Below are 21,328 nucleotides of genomic sequence, written 5' to 3' on the forward strand. Positions count from 1 at the left end.
GGTTGTTTGAGGAGGTGAAATCTCACCATCAACAACTAAAAACAAAGTACATGGGGGGGGCATTGGGGGGTCCACACCCCTTTTGATGGTGAGATGGGCCTCCTCAAATAGCCTCCTCACTATAAACCCTCATTATAGAAGCTCCCGAAATTCTCTGGTCATCAGCTCCCACTCTCACAATCAAGCGGGGCCTTCCAGTATTGGAGTTTCATCTGGCCCATTTGGATACGATCTCAACTTGTGTTTTTTTAGTATAAGTGATAGTCTAAACTACATAAGAGAAGGTTTCTCACACACACACAATTTATGTCATGAGAATTCAAACATGAGATTTCTGGTATGCAAGTCAAGGCCCTTTTTTCCACTGAACTAGACCCCGTTGACTAAACGACATCAACTTTATTCCTACTAGAAGTGCACGACCATATAGCACCACCAACTTCGTCGTCCCTATATCCATCGGCAGAACTAGTGCAAGGGCTGCCCTGGGCTGTAGCCCAGTGAAGGTTTTGGGAAAAAAATAATAATTAAACATATATAGCCTAATATTTTAAAATATATACAAATTGCATACCCTAAACATCAATAGGCATAGTTAGAGGTCTTTCACATTTGTATTTGGTGTCAAAGTTTGTCCCAACATCAATTCTAATCTTTTTCCATTAATGTATCTTCAAAAGAGAAGTATTTTTCTAAATAAAATTCACCCTTTCGTGAATAATATGGCTCCAATTCAATTTTCTTTTAATCCAACTAATGTAATTGATTTTATTTAATATATACTTTTATTTCTAAAAAAAACTTTAAAAACTGTTAGTACCAAAAAATATTATCATTAGATTTTAAGCTAATAACTTTAGCTGGCCCACTCATTGAAAAATTCATAATTATGTGCTTGCCTATATCATCATATTCTTCATACCATTCAAAACAACATCAACTTTATTCCCATCATATTCTTCATACCATTCAAAACAACATCAACTTTATTCCCACTACTGGGTGTGCTAATCACCATCATCACTAGCACAAAATGGACAAGAACATCAATCTTACATTTCCACCACTCTCTCTCTCTCTCTCTCTCTCTCTCTCTCTCTCTCTCTCTCTCTCTCTCTCTCTCTCTCTCTCTCTCTCTCTCTCTCTCTCTCTCTCTCTCTCTCTCTACACTAGCGACTCAACATGACACTACAAGTCAAAACCTTAGGATGCACAAATGCATTTTATGCACCAGTTAGAATTTGAGTCTTAGAGATAACAAATATATAAAATAACCAAGACATAGTTGATTCTTCGTAATTAATGAACCCACAATTTTATTTTATTACAAGGTACGTTAAGCACAATCATTCTACGAACCAAGATTTATGCTTATAAGCGATTCACAGTTGCTCATGCGCTACCTATTACGGTATTACCAATGACCCCTAGTGTGCGAGTTACATTTTGAGAGCGATTCACAGTTGCTCATGCGCTACCTATTACGGTATTACCAATGACCCCTAGTGTGCGAGTTACATTTTGAGATCAGTAACCTCCACTAGCAGCAGTTTTAGCAACCACTATTCCTGTCTAAGCCACTCTCACTTCATCTCTAAACTTCTTGTAAATATCACTCTTATAAAACTTCCTTGTCCTAACCACCAAAAGCAGTGAAACAAGTGCACCAAACAATGCCACCACAGCAAGTATAATGAAAGACAATTTGAAGCACTGCCCCCCAACACAATTCAACTCCTCCCCCACCTTTCTCTGAAGCCCCAAAGCTGCCATTTGCTTCTTAGCCTCCTTGTCATACAAATACCCTGTGACCCTCACATTGAGCAAATACAGCCCAATTGGGCTAGCCAACCCACCAAAATTGTACAAAGTGGAGTAATATTTAAGGCCAAAAAGTTCAGAAATTAGAGTGAAAATCAAAGGCCAATGTGCACCAAAACAGAAACCAGTAACCACTGAAGAAACATAGAGGCCATAGGGGACATTGAATGCAATTAGGGGATGGCCAACACATGAGAGCAAGAGAACTACAGTGAAGATGAGAGGGCGAGGCCATTTGTACTTGATAATGAATATTTCTGAGCCTATGCCAGCAACAATCTGTCCCAGAAAATTCCAAATGCTCGTAAGCGACACGAAATTTCTTATGCTTCGCAAAGGGTAGCCGAAAGAAGTTCCAATCTGCCCCAAGTTGTCCATCATGGTCATGGTGCCTCCAAGGCCACAAACTGTTGCCAACAACAAAGTCAGCATTTCAATGCTGAAAAGTGCTTGCAATATTGTGAAGTCTTCACCTATCTCTGGTGGGTTAAATATGTCCTTGTTCCAAGATGGAACCTTTTTGTATGTTGGGGTTGAAATGGCATCAGGGTTTTGGCCTCTGGTCAGCTGCACTTCCAACATACTGGCTCTGGCTAAACCTGAACCTTTTCTCAACAACAATTATAATCAACAAAAATGCTGCTAGGCCAAGAGAAATATAAAGGAAATTATAGAAAGCTCTGAGCTCGTTCGGGCGGCGACTAGCCTTGATGATCCGAATGGTTCCAATGAAAACCAAAGAGAGAGCAGTTGGAAGCCAAGCCACCACCAAAGTGAAAGACTTTGTGTCATCACCATAGGCAGCATGGTAGAGCTGTGAGATCACAGCTGCGCTTATGCCGGTATAGCCTTTGAGAAGGCCTAGCACGACACCACGGCTTTCTGGGAAGTTCTTGACACATGTGACAAGGGCTCCAGTGTTGGTGAAAGTATGCGAATTGGCCCCTATGGACATGTACAAGCACATGTGCCAGACTTGAGGCTTTGGGATTTTTTGTGTTATTGCAAGCCAGATCATGAAGTGCCCGAAAAAGTTTAGGACCGCACCGATTGATAGGACCACCCACGGGGGTGTTACCTCATTGATCAGGCCGGACAAGATGCCAACGTTGGCGCCTAAGTCCTTGAAGAAGCTGATCAAGTTGAGTGTCGTTTGGTCGTATCCCAGCACGAATTTTATGTCGTTGGAGTAGAGGCCGAACATGTAGCTTGCGCCTGCAGTGACCATCATTAGGAGTGAAGCAAACACCATGAGCCATCTTCCTGTGAGGACTTGGAGGACAAGGCCCTTCATGTCCACCCAACTGTGTATGCTTGCGCCGCCACCGCCATGATCAGGAGCTCTCATTTTTTCTGTTTATGGTGATCACATAGTACCAATGGCTTGATATATATCAAGTATGAAGGGATGTAAAGCTTAAAAAGGTTGTGAGAGAGAGAGAAGGAGTGGGAGAACTGTGTTGCCTCAAGTCAATATGTAATTTGTGGTTGATATTCGAAAACAATAATATCAAAAGGGGAAAAGTTCTGTTTCAACTCATCCAAGCATAAGGAAAGGATAATTAGAAAACAATAATATCAAAGGGGGAAGAGTTCACTGTGTTGAGTAAATGGATCTTTCATAATATATATTTAAGGGATTTCTTGACAGACAGATGGAGATACCATATGATAGGATAGGATCATTCAAGCCACAAAGAATGAAGGTATATAACAAATTATAGATATCTATATTTCTGAAGATAACATTGATAGTCAGAGAGAAAATCCACATGTTGATGATTGATGACCATAATTTGCTAGCAAACCTTTAATGTGCATTAAGTTCCTCTTTTTTGTGATCACGTTATTTTTCATGGTGATTTGGTTCTGTATTTTATTAGGAGATTAGCAAAGCTCAGCTTTAATCATTGACCACTTTACTCCTGAATAATACATTTCAACCAAATCCATTGTTACTTGTCACCCGATTTGCTGCTGGATTCCACTAGTTAGTACTATACCACTTAATTTGTGAACCCTAGTGCCAAAGTAGCTGTTGGAAAAATTGGCTCACCTAAGGATACAAAGTCCTTTTTTGTGTGCTATGGATTTCTACCTAAATTGCATGACATGGTTGACTCATTTCTAGAAAAATTTTGGAGTTGCCCATGTGAGTAAATATTGGCTTGCCATCTTTGTCAAAAATAGGTGACTTGTTTGGTGGCACAAAATGGTGGAATGTTTGGTAGCCATCCATGGTTAAGTTTGGTAGCCAACATTTGAATAGTGTGAGGTTGCATTCACACTCTTGCATATTTGGCTATATAAAGGGGTTTAGCATGCAAGAAGTAAATCATGGCTTAAGAGTTTTCTAGTGTATCAAAGTGTTGAGCAAGGGGTGAGAGAGAAAAGAGAGCTTGGGGAGAGAATAGAGTTCTAAGGGGGTTTCTTTGTAAACCAAAGTTGTAACTTATTCTTTCATGAAGTGAATTTCTCAAGGGGATCACCAAGAGGATGTAGGCAATTGCTGAACCTCTATAAATTCTTGTGTCATTTTGTGCTCGGTTGGTTTCTCAAGTGTAGTGTGTGTGATTCATCCATAATTGTGTTTGTCACAAAGTCCATCAACAACAAGATCATTAGGGGAGGGTGAGTTGAATTTTGTGCTCAATTCACAACAAGTGGTATCAGAGCTGTGTTGGAGCAGCAAGTTGCTAGAGTGTTGAAGATGGCAGGTGACAAGGAAGCTGAAGGTGAAAGTAGCTCTATGCTGCAGAGGCTGCCACAATCTGTCAACATGAAGGTGGAGTTAAAGCCCTTCACAGGGAAGGAGAACTTCATGCTTTGGCAAAGGAGGATGAAGTCAGCCCTTACACAACAACATCTCCATGTTGTGTTGGTGGGCAAGGAAAAGAAGCCAACAGGTATGACAGATGATGAGTGGGGTGTACTTGACGAGTTAGCCAGAGGAGCCATCGAAAACTACCTCTCCGATGAGGTGCTCATCAACGTGTTGAAGGATACAGCGAAGCAAACATGGGAGAAGCTCGAAGAGATGTTTGCAGGGAAGTCGCTGTCCAACAAACTCTTCCTAAAGGAAGAACTCCTAAATCTTAAGATGGAGGAGGGAGGTAATCTAATGGAACATTTAAGTAGTTTCAATAGATGTGTTGCTGACTTGCAGAGAATGGAAGTTAATTATAGTACGGAGGATAAAGCTCTTATGTTGTTGACATCCTTACCTCCATCCTATAAACACTTTCGAACTACTCTTATGTTCGGGAAGGTCACTCTGGATTTTGAGCCGGTGGTGCAAGACATCATGACGCACCATAGGATGGCCCAACGTTCAGGAGAAAACCCTCAAGGTGAAGGTCTAGTTGCTAAGACCGAAGAGAGGGGCCGTTCAAAGAGGCGTGAAGGCAAGAAAGGCAGCAGAGGAAGGTCAAAATCCAAGGCAAAAGAAGGTTGTTTCGAGTGTGGGTCAAAGGAGCACTGGAAAAAGAATTGCCCCATATGGAAGGAGAAGAAGAACAAAGGGAAGAATGCAGCAAACACAGCTGAGGAAGTCACAGAAAGTGATGGTGAGCTTTTATGTGTTAATGGCAATGTTAAAACTAATGCATTTGCTAATTCTTCAAGGTATTCCTCTTCCGATTGGATTTTGGATTCCGGGTGCTCATACCATATGTGCTCAAACAAGGAGTGGTTTGACACATATGAAAAAGAAGAAGGTGGTGAAGTTATGATGGGGGATGGCTCAATTTGTAAAGTCAAAGGCACCGGTACAGTCAAGGTGAAGATGCATGATGGGGCTGTTAGGACGCTTGGAATGGTAAGACACATTCCAAAGTTGCGTAAGAATCTCATTTCCCTTGGAACTCTTGATAAGAATGGTTATTCAATTAAAGCTAATGGAGGGAAACTCATAATCTCAAAAGGTTCACTTGTGGTTATGAAGGGAGAAGTTCAACCTAATTGTCTATATAGATTGTGTGGTACAACAATTACAGGTGGAGCAGCTGTATCCACAAGCAAGGACTCGGAGGATGAAACTCAGCTTTGGCATTTGAGGCTAGGGCACATGAGTGAGAGGGGCATGCAGGAACTACACAACAGAAAGTTGTTAAAAGGTGTTCAAAGCTGCAAGCTGGAGTTCTGCAAATTCTGTACCATGGGAAAACAATCAAAAGTAGCTTTCAAGCAGCGAGATAAAGAGGAAGAAAGCACAGGTGTGCTAGATTATATTCACACGGATGTATGGGGGCCATCACCGGTTAAATCAATGGGTGGAGCTCGCTATTTCGTGACTTTCTTGGATGATTTTTCCAGGAAGGTTTGGGTCTACTTCATGAAGGAGAAATCTGAGGTCTTCACCAAATTCAAAGAGTGGAAGGCAGAAGTTGAGAACCTAACCGGAAGAAAGATCAAGATCCTAAGGAGTGACAATGGTGGTGAATATAAAGATAACAAGTTCCTTGAGTTTTGCAGAAACGAAGGCATTAAGAGGCACTTTACCGTGAAGAAGACGCCCCAACAAAATGGAGCTGCAGAGAGGATGAATAGAACTCTCATGGAGCGTGAGAGATGTATGAGGATTCATGCAGGATTGCCCGAATCATTTTGGGCGGAGTCAGTTAACCACGCTACTTATTTGGTTAACCGATCGCCGTCAAGAAATCTTGAGTTCAAATATGCAGAGGAGGTATGGTCTAATAAGTCAATTGATTATACTAATCTTAAGGTATTTGGATGCAGTGCATATGCACTTATTCCTAGTGATGAAAGATCCAAGTTGAAGCCAAAGTCTCTTGAATGCATTTTCATCGGCTTTGAAAGTGGTGTGAAGGGCTACAAGCTATGGGATCCAGTGAACCAAAAGAAGATACTCAGCAGAGATGTTGTGTTTGATGAGAAGACCATGCCTATGAACAAAGTCAAGAATTCATATGCAAAGGAGGATGTTGTTGAGAAAGAAACAACCATTAAAGTTCCGCTCAAGAAGGTGTCCAGGAAAACTTCACAAGAACAGCCAACTGAAGACGTTCAGGATGAGGTGGAGTCTGACACTGAGGAGGAAGATGCTGGGCAACAACAACAACAAACTCAAGAAGAAGAGGCTCAAGAACTGGTGGAGCCATCATCTATAGCTCGGTCGAGGCCCAGGAGAACCATCAAACCACCTCAAAGGTTTGGATGGGACAATGACGCAGTTCACTATGCCTTAAATGCTAGTGAAGAAGAACCAACCACGTTCCAAGAGGCTGTTGAGAGCAAGGAACGAGAAAGTTGGATGGAAGCTATGATGCAAGAGATGGAATCTCTACACCAAAACTCAGTTTGGGAGTTAGTTCCTAAACCCGAAGGTCGCAAGGTTATTGGCTGCAAATGGGTGTTTAGGAAGAAAGAAGCAATGCATGAGAAGGGAGCCACCATATTCAAAGCTCGGTTGGTGGCCAAAGGATACTTGCAAAAGGAGGGAGTTGATTATGATGAAATCTTCTCTCCGGTGGTGAAACATACTTCTATAAGGCTACTACTCTCCATAGTAGCTCAAAAGGACATGGAGGTGGAACAAATGGATGTGAAGACTGCTTTCCTCCATGGGGACTTGGAGGAGGACATCTACATGAGCCAACCTCAAGGGTTCATTGAAGCAAGCAAGGAAAATCTGGTTTGCAGGTTGAAAAAGTCTTTATACGGGCTGAAGCAATCTCCAAGACAGTGGAACAAGTGCTTCGATTCTTTCATGATGAAGATTGGGTATAGAAGATGTGAATCAGATTGCTGTGTATACACTCATGCATTCAAGGATGGTAATATCATTTTTTTGCTTCTTTATGTTGATGACATGCTAATTGCATGTAAAGATATGTCAAAAATCCAGGAATTGAAGACATTGCTTGGAAGGGAGTTTGACATGAAGGATCTTGGCCCTGCACAAAAGATCCTAGGAATGGAGATAAGGAGAAACAGAAATTCAGGCAAGCTATGGTTGTCACAAAGTAAGTACATTTCCAAAGTACTTGAAAAATTCAATATGATGGATTGCAAGCCTATGTCTACTCCTTTGGCGGAGCATTTTAAGTTAAGTGCGCAGGAATGTCCTTCTACGGATGAAGAGAAGGAAGAAATGAGCAAAGTTCCATATGCAAGCTTGATAGGGTGTCTCATGTATGCAATGGTGTGCACACGCCCCGACTTAGCCCAAGCCGTAAGTGTAGTGTCAAGATACATGGCGAATCCAGGGAAACAACATTGGACAGCAGCAAAGTGGATTCTAAGGTATTTGAAGGGCACCAAGAGGATTGGTATATTGTTTGAAAGACAACAAGGAAAGGCATGTGTGTTGGGGTATGTGGACTCTGATTATGCAGGAGATCTAGACAAGAGGAGATCCACCACAGGATATGTCTTCATTTGTGGTGGAGGACCGATTAGTTGGAGAGCGGTGCTACAATCGGTTAGTGCTTTGTCTACTACAGAGGCGGAGTATATGGCGCTCACGGAAGCTTCTAAAGAAGCAGTATGGCTGAAGAGATTGGCAAAGGAATTCGGGATAGCTCAAGACTTGGTGGTGATACAAAGTGACAGTCAAAGTGCTATATACTTAGTGAAGAATCAAGCGTTCCATGGGAGGTCCAAACACATTGATGTGCGATACCACCGGATAAGAGATTGGGTGAACGATGGAGACGTCATGATAAAGAAGGTTCATACAACTGAAAATGCTTCGGATTGTCTAACAAAGCCAGTCACAGCAGCAAAGTTCAAACATTGTTTGAGCTTGCTCAATCTTGTTCCATGCTAAAGATTGAGGTGGAGTTCTTGGGAGTTATCAGGACGATTCTCAAGACATAACAGATGTCCTGAAAGGCAATGATTTCCACATGGAGTTTTAGGCTCGCCAAGGTGGAGATTGTTGGAAAAATTGGCTCACCTAAGGATACAAAGTCCTTTTTTGTGTGCTATGGATTTCTACCTAAATTGCATGACATGGTTGACTCATTTCTAGAAAAATTTTGGAGTTGCCCATGTGAGTAAATATTGGCTTGCCATCTTTGTCAAAAATAGGTGACTTGTTTGGTGGCACAAAATGGTGGAATGTTTGGTAGCCATCCATGGTTAAGTTTGGTAGCCAACATTTGAATAGTGTGAGGTTGCATTCACACTCTTGCATATTTGGCTATATAAAGGGGTTTAGCATGCAAGAAGTAAATCATGGCTTAAGAGTTTTCTAGTGTATCAAAGTGTTGAGCAAGGGGTGAGAGAGAAAAGAGAGCTTGGGGAGAGAATAGAGTTCTAAGGGGGTTTCTTTGTAAACCAAAGTTGTAACTTATTCTTTCATGAAGTGAATTTCTCAAGGGGATCACCAAGAGGATGTAGGCAATTGCTGAACCTCTATAAATTCTTGTGTCATTTTGTGCTCGGTTGGTTTCTCAAGTGTAGTGTGTGTGATTCATCCATAATTGTGTTTGTCACAAAGTCCATCAACAACAAGATCATTAGGGGAGGGTGAGTTGAATTTTGTGCTCAATTCACAACAGTAGCCACATCTTCTCTCTCTCTCTCTCTCTCTCTCTCTCTCTCTCACACACACACACACACACATGAGCATGCAACAGTCTGAATAATGATCATTTGAGACTGATTTCCATTTTGAACCAAAGAAAAATCTGTTATTGTAAAAGTCACAAAGATTGCATTTGTTTGAAGAAAATATATACATATATATCAGAATTACAGAGATCAAACTCACCAAGTATATCTCATGCATACATCTCAATCTCAGCTTTTTAAATCAATCTCATCTTTCAACTTTGGTGCTCAACGTTGGGGTTTTTGGCCACCACTGTTTCAGACTCTGCTGCTCTTGTCTCATCTTTGAACTTTTTATAAATGTCACTGTTATAAAACTTCCTAGTCCTAAACACCAAAACCAGGGAAACAAGCACACCAAGCAATGTCACTGCAGTGATTATAATGAAGGGTAATTTGAAGCATTGCCCTCCACTGCAATTCAACTCCTCCCCAGGGTTCCTTTTCAATCCCAAAGCTCTCAATTGCTTCTCTGCCTCCCTATCATAAAGATACCCTGTGACCTTCACATTAAGCAAATATGACCCGAGTGGGCAAGCCATTGCCCCAACATTGTTGAGCGTAGACCAATGCCTGAGCCCGAAAATCTCAGAAGTTATTGAAAAAAGCAATGGCCATACCCCACCAAAGCAAAACCCTGTGATTATTGAAGCTACATAGAGACCATTTGGGACATTGAAGGCAATTAGAAGGTAACCAATGCAGGACAGAAAAAGGGAGAAAGTGAACATGAGAGGCCTTGGACATTTGTACTTTGTGATAAAGATTTCTGAGAGCAAACCCACCATTACTTCTCCAAGATAAATCCATATGCTTGTGAGCGACACAAAAGTGCTTATGCTTTCCAAGGAGTATCCTAGGGCAGTTCCAATCTGACCCAAATTGTCCATCAGTGTCAACATGCCACCTATGCCACACAATGTGGTCAAGAACAAAGTCAACATCTCAATGCTGAACACTGCTTGGAGTATTGTGTGGTCTTCTCCTATCTCTGGTGGACTAAACACTTGTTTCCAACAAGAAAGCTTGTTTTGGTCCACATGGGTTGAATCTGGTGATGGAATTTCAATATTTGCAGTGCTCAATGATTGATTGGTCCTCCAAGAACTATACTCTTCTGCAACAACAACAGCAAGTGGGAGAAAGAGCAAGAAAAGCACTATAGCTGCACTTCCACCATACTCAATTTGTGTGAAATTCACCTTTTGCTCTACTATGATTATAATTAACAAGTACCCTGCCAATCCAAGTGAGATATAGAGGAATTTACATAACACCTTGTAATATTTCTTCTGCGGTATAACCTTCATTATCCGAATCGTACGAAGAAATATCAGAGAAACAGCTGAAGGAAGCCATGCCACAAACAAAGTGAAGGACTTTGTGTCATCACCATAGAAAGCATGGTATAGCTGTACAATCACAGCTGCACTCAGGCCAATGTAGCCATTCAAAAGCCCGATCAAGAAGCCGCGGCTTCTCGGGAAGTTCTTTACACATGTGACGAAAGCTCCTGTGTTGATGAAAGTATGTGAATTTGCTCCCATTGTGATGTACAAGCACATGTGCCAGACTTGGGGCTTGGCTATTTTTTCTGTCACGGCAAGCCATATCATGAAGTACCCAAAAAAGTTGAATGCTGCACCAATTGATAAGACCACCCATGGGGGTGTGACTTCATTGATTAGGCCAGAGAAGATGCCAATGTTGGCCCCCAAGTCCTTGAAGAAGCTGATCATGTTGAGGGTGGATTGGTTGTAACCAAGGACAGATTTGATGTCATTTGAGTAGAGGCCAAACATGTAGCTAGCACCAGCACTAGTCATCATTAGAAATGAGGCAAACAGCATGAGCCATTGGCCTGTAAGAACTTGGAGAGCAAAGCCCTTGATGTCTGCCCAAGTGCCATGAACCCCCATTTCTCTAAATCACCTTTCCCTGTTTTTTTTACCTGTAATTATACAACGCGTGAGCTGAGAAAAACAGGCACAGGACGATCATACCACGTTATCATGATATGACCATTCAACAAGAAAGCCATGTACTACAAATGAAAGAAAAATTTTCATTTCTAATTCAAAACAAGGTTTCACCTGATGAGAAATGTTTTGTAATTTGTTCTTACTCTTTTTTTGGTTTTTTTATTTATTAAAAGTTTTGACGTGTGGATGATGAGAAATGTTTTGGTTAAAGTTTTGACGTGTGGATGATCTCTGCCTCTTTGGAGCATATATACATCACAGATAATAGATACAAGTGCCCCCTTCAATGCATATTGTGTCACATATATTGTTTATATTAAATGGTGCTAAAATATCCATGTGCTGTGTGGATAAATACATGCATGATCACAAGCTACAAATATGCAAATTAAATTAGGAAAATAAGTCACTATCTAGATAAAAAGTAAAGCTTTTTGAAAATTAAATAATATAATATATGAGCAGAACTAAAATGAAAAAAGAGGTGATCAGTTTACCCAACCTGTCCAAAGCCAGGGCAACCTAGAGGTAACAGCAGCTGCAAAGGCGTTGGCTTCCTATTTCATTGGGTGCAGAGCTCCAACTTGAGCAGAGTTGTTTATGGCTTCTTTGGATTTGGTATTCTTGGTTCAAGCTTTGTTATGCTTTTTGAATACTCAATTATCTGGAGTTCTGAGTAAAAGAGTCGTCGAAGTTTTGGTTGGGTAACTGCATGTTTTTATTTCTTTTCTTATTTTTGTTCTCTAAGAGCTACCTTATCACTAAGAATTTTCTTGTTATGGTTGAGTGGATGAAAATAAAGAGAAAGAAGAAGCAAAACAAAAGACCTCCATCTTATGAAAGGTCAAGCAAAACAAAGACTCTTCCAGTCAATCAGCAGTTTATTACTTTCTTTTTCTTTTCTTTTTTTCTTTCTTTTTTTATGAAAATATTACTTTCTTTATTTTGTTGGAAAGTTGGGAAAATTAAGAAGGCTAGCCTTGCAACATTGCCATTAATATGAAGTAAAAAAGGAAGAAAAATTAAAATCCCATACACTGCAATATTATATTAATCAAGGGATTAATATAATATTGCATGTTTAACATATTAATCAACAATAATTAAACCCATTACCTTTTTTTTTTTTATCTAGCCACCTTTGACCTCTGACAGTCCAATGGGGTTTGTAGCCACCACAATTTCTGACTCTCCTGCTCTTCCCTCATCTCTGAACTTCTTATAGATGTCACTGGTATAAAATTTCCTAGTCCTGACCACCAAAACCAATGAAATAAGCACACCAAGCAATGTCACAGCAGTAATTATAATGAAGGACGGCTTGTAGCACTGTCCCCCAGTACAATTTAGTCCCTCCCCGGGCTTCCTGTCCAATCCCAAAGCTTTCAATTGCCTCTCTGCCTCCTTATCATAGAGATAACCTATGACCTTCACATTGAGCAAATATGACCCAAGTGGGCAAGCCATTGCCCCAACATTGTTGAGAGTAGAGCAATGCTTGAACCCAAAAATCTCAGAAGTTATTGAGAAATCAATGGCCACTGCCCTCAAAAGCAAAACCCTGTGATTATTGAAGCCACATAGAGACCACTTGGGACATTGAAAGCAATTAGAAGGTGGCCAATGCAGGACAACAAGAGGGACAAAGTGAACATGCGAGGCCTACGGCATTTGTACTTTGTGATGAACCCCCATTTCTCTAAAATTCACAACAACAAAAACACCTTGTTAATTGGAATGATAAGAGAAAAACCATACATTAAAAAAAATAACTCCATGGCTAATTTGGGGTTATTTTTCACGTTCATTTTGGACAGAAAACAAAAAGAAAGATTTTAAAGCTTCACAATATGTTGACGTGTTATGGTACAAAAGACGAATGTGTCCGTGTTGACCGTATCCTTCGACGTGTGTGGATATCATTGGTCAAGTGTGCACCTTCAATATTGCATGTATTAATTAAATTGTGATAATATGGATGATTACAATAATACTCTTCATAATTAACCTACAAAACTGCAAATTAACTTAGGTTACGTTATAAGCTAAATTAGCATTTTCGACCCAACGAATTCATAGCTCAGTGACAAGAGCATTTGGTGGTCTCATATTCGAACTCTAATGACATCTTCTCTTTTCTCTTTCAAACTTTAAAGGAGGAAAAAAAAATGAAATTAATATGAGCAAAATTGGAGTGAATAAAGAGTATGTATATATTACCAAACTTAATTTTGTAAATTAGTAAGGCAACCTTGATAGCGTTGGCTCTTTTTGCAGATGGGTACCGTGCTGCTGCAGAGCTTTTGCTGGCGGCCCGTCTCTGTTTGTAGCTGTGTGGGTTTTGTTTGGATTTGGGTTTGGTTGTGGTTTTCACTGCTTCACAGAAATGGAGGATTTGAGAAGAGCCAAGAAATTAGAATGAAATTAATGTATCTACAATATTATTGTTTTGGGTGTAAGGCATGCATGTGGGTACGTGGAATTCTATAATTGAACGTCTCCAACGCGTATACGTCTTAGTTGGAAGAAAGAGAGGATCATCACTCACTCATACAAGTAAGTCAACTTAATGTGAAGAATTTTGAGTTTCTTTTCTTTATTTTCTTTCTTTATATAAAGAAATGTTGCTACCAAATTGCTGACGTAAAAAAAAAAAGAATTACAGATCAAAGTAGCTGCCATTGAATGAGAAAAATACGAGAGCTCAGAGTGACACACTTTGAGTATGAGAGATTTTCCTTGGAGACAAATTCAATTCAATGGCCTAACAGCTGCTGATGTTAGGCCCACGTTTCATCTGGGCTAACCTCAATTCAATCCAAAGCAAAGTGATGTATCTGGCCTTTTAAACTAATCACTCTCTTGTTAATCATCATTTAGTCCGGCTATACAACGGAACAAACCGTACGTATGTCATTGATAATGTGTTGATATTAATATCGTTAACAAAACATACTGGCATGTTGTTGATACAATATATCGATGCGCATCCTCTCTTTAATATATAAAAAAAAGGGACATCCTGCGGATTTTATATATCTATTACTAGCTTTACTTAACATGTATCATGTATTAGACTCACAATACATTCAATTATACGGGTTAATTATATATGAAGTAACACATTGTACATGCTGAACGAAAGTAGTAGTTAATGTTGGCATATGCCGGATGCAAAGCTTGTGTCTGTCAAGCCTAATTCATTGATTCTATTTGTTTAAAGGGATAATACCAAATAAGTCTAACTTTTTGGCATGCACTTGTTTATTTTAAGAAAAAGTTTCGTGCAAATCAAGAGACAAGGCCAGTTTGTTAACAACCAAACCTATTGATTTAATAATCTGTATATAGAATTTGGGATATCATTTTCTGCTCCCCTAATTATAAAATTTGGTGTTAGGTTTATGGGTTTACCCGATAAGATCAGTACACATGCATCGCCCTTGCTTGTATTGATGGTTAGCTACAAATAGAAGAAGATGGTGGAAAACCCAATGAAATGCAGACAGATTTGGAATCTTGGAAGATGCTGCTTTCAACTTTCAAACGATTCAGTAATTAAGAAAAATATGTATGGAAAGAAACAAAACTAACCTGTCATGGATTCCAAATTTGTAATAGGATTTGTTTATCTTGTTTAAGCCAAAACGTGATTTCCACTGGTTGAGCTCGGATAGAGGTTCGAAACTTCAAGTACTCGATGATATTTGTGTATACTCCCTCCCCCAATCGCTTGTACTAACAAGAGCATGTGCTTTACACCAATTGTCATTTGATACAGTGACACTTTAATTATTGAAAAATATATATTTATTCAAATCTTATAAACGACAGTTAATAATAAAATAAAACGTACATAGTCGAAAATAAAATTCTTTAGTAAACTCCATCCCTGCTAGCTGGAAAATTGGGGATAGAGACACAAATTGACATATGGTTAACAAGTTACGCGACCCCTTCTGTATATCTATGTTTCATTTGGATTATGTCAGACCAAAGAAAAAAAAGAGATGCATTTGGTCTCTTTACTATTATTCTTTTTTGTATTTAATGTTTTAAAATTCAATTTTCAATGTTCACGTACTTTGAATTTTCAACTATGAAGGGATTTGGATAATGAAGAAAGCAACCTTTTTTCATATACTATTGACAAAGTTGGAGAAATTCAGAAAGCTAACTGTATAATCTTTTTGCTATTAATGAAGTAAACAAACCAAAAAAAAAACAAGGAAATCTCACACAAAATGCCATATTAAAAATCATACATGTCAATATAATTTTCTTTCTAAAATCTATACAGCTCTAACTTCATGGCATGCAAATCTCTATTTTGATCTTCCATTAATTTCTAATGGGTTTGGCTCCATTTTGATCTGCCATGGCCATCTCAGTCTCAGCAGCTTGTGCTGCCTCTCTGAACTTCTTGTATATATCACTCTTGTAAAACTTTCTTGTCCTGATCACCAAAATGAGTGAAATCAATGTCCCAAAAAATGTGGCTGCGGCAATCACAATGAAGGCCAATTTGAAGCACTCTCCACCAGCACAATTCAATTCCTCCTTTGCTTTTCTTACAAGTCCCAAAGCTGCTAGCTGCTTCTTGGCTTCTTTGTCATATAGATGACCTGTGAGCTTCACATTGAGCAAGTATAGCCCAACTGGGCTAGCAGATGACCCAAAATTGTACAAAGTGGAGTAGTATTTGAGGCCGAAGAGCTCAGAAATTATGGCAAAAAGTAGAGGCCACTGGGCACCAAAACAAAACCCTATTATGATGGAGGCTGCATAGAGACCATTTGGGACATTGAATGCAATTAGAAGGTGACCAACACAAGAGAGCAATAGGGTTAGGGTGAGCATGAGAGGACGAGGGAATTTGTATCTTTGTAATAAGATTTCAGACCCGAAACCCGACACGACTCGACCCAGATAATTCCATATGCTCACTAGTGACACAAAAGTGCTTGCGCTGCGTTTTGGGTAACCCAAAGAAGTTGCAATCTGACCCAAGTTGTCTATTGCTGTCAACGTGCCTCCAACACCACAAATGCATGCCATGAAAAGAATGAGCATGTCAATGCTGAAAAGTGCTTGCAGTATGGTGTAGTCCTCACCTCTGTCTGGTGGCCTAAACATGGTTTTCCAACACGACGCGGTGGGTGGTTCGGCCTCAGTTGTGGTGGTGGCGAGCGTTTCCCTGGGTCGTGACTGATCATCAGACGTGACTTCTGGTTGAGGCTTCTCCGTAACTATTTTCAAGTCTGAACCGCCGTTCAACTCAACTTTCTTGCCTTCCCAGATCTTAAACTCCTCAATAATAACCACAGCAAGTGGGAGGACAAGCAAGAAAATAACCATGGCAGCACTTGCACCATACTCACTTTGATTAAATGTCACACTCTTTTCTACTATGATCATGATCATCAAAAACCCAGCAAGCCCAAGTGAGATATACAGCATATTAAAAAACACTTTGAGCTCATTGGGTCGCCTAGTGACCTTCATGATCCGAATTGTACGCAGAAAGGCAAAAGAAATGACAGAAGGAAGCCACCCAATCAACAAAATCAAAGCCTTGGTGTCATCATAATAAAAAGCAAAATATAACTGTGTGATTATAGCACCACTGAGCCCTACGTAGCCCTTCAAAATCCCCAAAACAGCCCCACGGCTTTCTGGGAAATTTTTCACACAAGTGACCAGAGCGCCAGTGTTTGCAAAAGACTGAGAATTTGCACCTATACAAATGTAAAGGCACATATGCCAAACTTGGGGCCTGGCAATTTTTTTGGTCACAGCCATCCAAATCATGAAGTACCCAAAAAAGTTGAGCACAGCACCAATTGATAAGACCACCCATGGGGGAGTGACCTCGTTGATAAGACCAGAAAGGATACCAACATTGGCACCCAGGTCCTTGAAGAAGCTGAGGAGATTGAGGGTAGTTTGGTCATAGCCAAGCACAGATTTGATGTCAGCGGAGTATATGCCAAACATGTAGGTGGCTCCAGCAGCTGACATGATCAAAAGAGAAGCAAACATCATGAACCACCTTCCATTGAGGACTTGGAGGGTGAGGGCTTTGGTGTTTCCCCAACCTCCTCCTCCACCAGCTCCAGAAACCACCATGATTTTTGGTCTCTGAATTGCACCACCAAATCTCTCACAAGTTTGTTTGTGAAGTGAAGAAGTTGGGGAGGTAAGCAATATATAGAGGCAAAAGACAGAGAGCAATTAAAGACAAAAGAAAAATAATCTCCCAAAAAATAAAATAAAAGAGTAGTGAGACCAAATTTTTATTTGTTTATACAAGCGATATTAGGGATGGGTGATGGGGGATGGACCCAGATTATAAATTTAAGTAAATGATAAGGACTGAATTGCAAAGGCAATAACAAAATAGGAAAGAGGAGCTATATCCTATTCTTATAAGGGTAATGCTAGGCTTACCACATTTTCATACCACGTTGTGTACCACATCTCTAATAAGGGTAATGCTAGGCTTACCACATTTTTCATACCACATTCATACCACCTCTCTAATAGAGGTGGAGCCCACCAATACAATGGGGCTCACCTCTATTAGAGAGATGGTATAAATGTGGTATGAAAAATGCGGTAAGCCTAGCATTTTCCCTCTTTATAAATGTGTTCTTATCATCATAACTATAGGGAAGAAATTGTGAGGAGGGGGGTATGGGAGGTGATAATTTCAGGAAATTGTGGGTTGTGGTGATAGGAGGAAAATTTGTTAGTTTTGTCTTTGATTTGTCAAGTTGGTATGGTTTAGTTATAACACGCACCTCTTTTTAAGACCGTTGACTGCCCAAATATCTAATGCATGGGAAGGCCACCAACTTGGACACAACTAAGTTTTTTAATACGTATCTTTTTTTTTTCCCCCATTTGATATTGGATAAGATAAGCTTAATTTATGGTCGAAATAGCCACAACTAAAAAGGAAAAAAACATAGCCAATGGGTTCCCACCACGATGGTGGCTTCCCCCTTCTCCCATGGCATCACCTCAGTTCGAACCCCAGAGTCGAACTCCAATGTAATCAATCCTTATTTTAGATGGATCATGAAAATTGAAGTCATAAAGTCTTCAGAAAATACAATCATGAAAGTGAGAATTTGAAGAACATTGCAAGAATATTAGATTTATGAATATACATTTTCAGTGAGATCGATATATTACTAGAAGCAAGCAAACACTAAAGTCTACAACGTTGAATTATTTTATTTTTTGTTTGTTATAAATGTGGAATTGTTGTGCCATATTTTCCACAAAACTATTCATGCATGTGCTGGTTTCCTCCCACCCCAAGCATAAGGTCAGTTCACAAGTGGCATTGCCAGCAACATTATTTTCTTCTTTTGATCAAAAAGTCAATTTCTTTGGCATTGACTATTAAAGATATAATGACTGATCGAGTATATTATAGATCCACGAAATTATATAAAATTAAATACAGACCGACTCAAAGTTATACAACTACGAAGGTTGTCGATTATCTTTTCAACTCTCAAGCTAGGCCACTCCCATAATCCTTGAAAAAAGCATATGAAAAGTAGAATTTGTTAATTTTGATTATATTTTACAACAAATACACGTGGGTTTATATGATAGACCTATACATACCCTAAAAATATTCTAAATCCAATCTTATTCAATCTTATCTATATAATTAAGCATTTCGGATAAGATCTCGTTCACTCGTTAAATAAAAAAATATAATCAAATCCCAATTTTATCGCATTCTAATATCATACGATAATTCCTCGTTTCATCATATTGTAACATAGAACTTCCTCCAATATATATATATTGATGATATTTTGAGACTTTCTCGGGCCAAGGCATTCATGCTTGAGCTAACTTGTTAAGGCTTCATTGTCTGTTGTTTTTAATTAGTCGTGCTTCTATTACTGGGTTATTTATATATTATATATTTTAATTTTCTTTTGTCAATTATGGCAATGGGTAGGCCCAGCCCTCCTAAAATTACATGAATAGCCTTGTTGACTTGGCTCTTGTCCTTGCCTGGGGCTTCTATGTTGTCATTTTAGGGCATCTGTGACAATGCAAAAGACTTGAGCAAACGACAAGCAGCAGCTACTTTGATTGAAGGGCAGGGTAAGCCTGCACAATCACCAGTCGTGCACGTACAAACACATACAACTATCACAAGTCGTGCACTACCACCAGTCCTCAGTTTATAAGAATCTGGCGTGTCTACAAATGTTTAACAAATTACTTTAGCGAAAATACAAACCAATAGAGTCTAGTCTCGTTAAAAAGATTCTTGATTTGCAGATCAGTGATTTTAAGTTCGAATTCTCATGACACCTTAGTAGTGTGCGTGAGAAATCTCCCTTCTCTTCAATATGTTGTTTTAGTTAAAAACACAACATGTATCTAAGTTACGAACATCTCCCTAGACATGTACCCAAATTTAAGTAGGACAGGAGCAGACAGAGATTTGAACTATAAAATGGGCAATTACAGAACATGGAGCTGCACCTGTGGAGGATGCCATTAAATGCAAGTCCACTCTAACCTTTTCTATTTCCTATTTGTCAATTCTCAAGTTGCCATTAGACTATCACCATTGACTTAGAATTAAGTTTAATTGTACCACCTATAGGCATCACCACCATCAGCTATATAAGCGCTCATGAGTTCCTCTTTTCAATGCAAAATCATGAGACAACTTATAAAAAATTTGATAAGCCTCATAATTAACCCTTTCTAGTTATATATTCTCAATAAATAAAAAACAATTATAACCCAGCCTGTCCATGTGTATGTGCCTGTACTAATTTTGATGAAAATGGCATATATGTAATTGATTCAAATTGCCAACTTTCCATGACCAATAACCATCTTAGTGAATGTGATGGATTGGATTCTTCTTGTATGACTATTCAAACTTGCTTCAAAGATCTAACTTCTCCTTATTAGTGAATATAAATTAATAAAGGGGAAAAGGTATATATATATATATATATTTTGTAAAGATTTGGAAGGTGACTTGTATGGCTGATACGAGTGATCTTGACACTTAACATTATTGTATCCAATCCACCAACCCAATTGCCCAATTGGCCTTCACTTGAAAACAAAGGGAAAAGAAAAGAGATTTTGAGCTCGTCTTTAAAGATAAGATAAGAGTTTGACTCTTACTCTCATCTCCACATATGTGTGTAGGAAATAGATACATAGAAAATTAGTTAAAAATATGCATATATGTGCACCATGACTTTTCAACCATGAAAGGGGGCATTTTATATAACATTTTAGTCCATTCAGTATCTTTGCATTAACAAAAAAACCCAAAAAAAAAAGAGTTGAAAATTAAGCAGAGACCCAATCCGTCATCAAACTCTCATATTCAACACAAAGACAAGCAGAAGTTCACACCTGTGTAAGCTACAATAATTCAATTATGCCAGCAGCCAAACAAACACTTACACACACAAACACACGTACACAAAAGTTGGATAAATCTTGAAAATTCAGAAGCTTAAAATCATGTTGACGAAGAAACCATAAGGTTTAGTTCCCCACACTACTTTCCCTCTCCCTCTTGCTCTGCATAAAGATCAACTTAGCTAGTCAACTCCCAGGAATCTCAGGCGCTGTTGTTTTCTAAAGTTTGGTTTGGAAAATATATACAGAGACGCAGAAACATTATTCAAAAGGGCAGAAAGCGATTTTGACTTTCTTTCTTTGAGAGAGAGAGAGAGAGAGCAAGTAAAGAAGTATAATATGTTGCATTATTCTCTCAGAAGTGTGAGATCCCGGTTAATGTGTTTACACTTAGAAAAAGAAAGAAAAGAAAAAGCCCACATGCTTGTAAGTCCAGTTTAATATACAACTAAACTAATCAATGATCTTGAAAATTTATGAGCTGGAAAGATTGCTTCTTTCTCCAGATT

The 21,328-nt window shown here is 39.2% G+C and overlaps 2 protein-coding genes and 2 pseudogenes across 3 annotated transcripts; all 4 read right to left on the bottom strand.

The window, feature by feature from the left end:
- Window positions 1–1,104: 1,104 nt before the first annotated feature.
- On the bottom strand, window positions 1,105–3,835 carry LOC110765540 (protein NUCLEAR FUSION DEFECTIVE 4-like; annotated as a pseudogene).
- Window positions 3,836–9,460: 5,625 nt separating this feature from the next.
- Window positions 9,461–12,110, bottom strand: LOC110765492 (protein NUCLEAR FUSION DEFECTIVE 4-like). Its single transcript, XM_021968626.2, has 2 exons — window positions 11,887–12,110; window positions 9,461–11,353 (listed from the first exon to the last, which is right to left on the bottom strand). Exon 2 carries the CDS (start codon window positions 11,319–11,321, stop codon window positions 9,618–9,620), a length of 1,704 nt encoding a protein of 567 aa, XP_021824318.1. The 5' UTR covers window positions 11,322–11,353; window positions 11,887–12,110; the 3' UTR covers window positions 9,461–9,617.
- A 394-nt stretch (window positions 12,111–12,504) lies between these two features.
- On the bottom strand, window positions 12,505–14,301 carry LOC110765530 (protein NUCLEAR FUSION DEFECTIVE 4-like; annotated as a pseudogene). Its single transcript, XR_015833722.1, has 3 exons — window positions 14,288–14,301; window positions 13,636–13,757; window positions 12,505–13,083 (listed from the first exon to the last, which is right to left on the bottom strand). The product of XR_015833722.1 is annotated as a protein NUCLEAR FUSION DEFECTIVE 4-like (transcript).
- Window positions 14,302–15,445: 1,144 nt separating this feature from the next.
- On the bottom strand, window positions 15,446–17,587 carry LOC110748398 (protein NUCLEAR FUSION DEFECTIVE 4-like). Its single transcript, XM_021948382.2, has one exon. The coding sequence runs from the start codon at window positions 17,511–17,513 to the stop codon at window positions 15,726–15,728; it is 1,788 nt and encodes a 595-aa protein (XP_021804074.2). The 5' UTR covers window positions 17,514–17,587; the 3' UTR covers window positions 15,446–15,725.
- Between the last annotated feature and the right edge of the window lie 3,741 nt (window positions 17,588–21,328).

This window comes from Prunus avium, chromosome 2 (genome assembly GCF_965620075.1).
Source record: "Prunus avium chromosome 2, drPruAviu1.hap1.1, whole genome shotgun sequence".
Taxonomy (NCBI): domain Eukaryota; kingdom Viridiplantae; phylum Streptophyta; class Magnoliopsida; order Rosales; family Rosaceae; genus Prunus; species Prunus avium.

Excerpts from the sequence above, each read along its gene's own strand:
- LOC110765492 (XM_021968626.2), bottom strand. The coding sequence starts at position 11,321 with ATGGGGGTTCATGGCACTTGGGCAGACATCAAGGGCTTTGCTCTCCAA.
- LOC110748398 (XM_021948382.2), bottom strand. The coding sequence starts at position 17,513 with ATGGTGGTTTCTGGAGCTGGTGGAGGAGGAGGTTGGGGAAACACCAAA.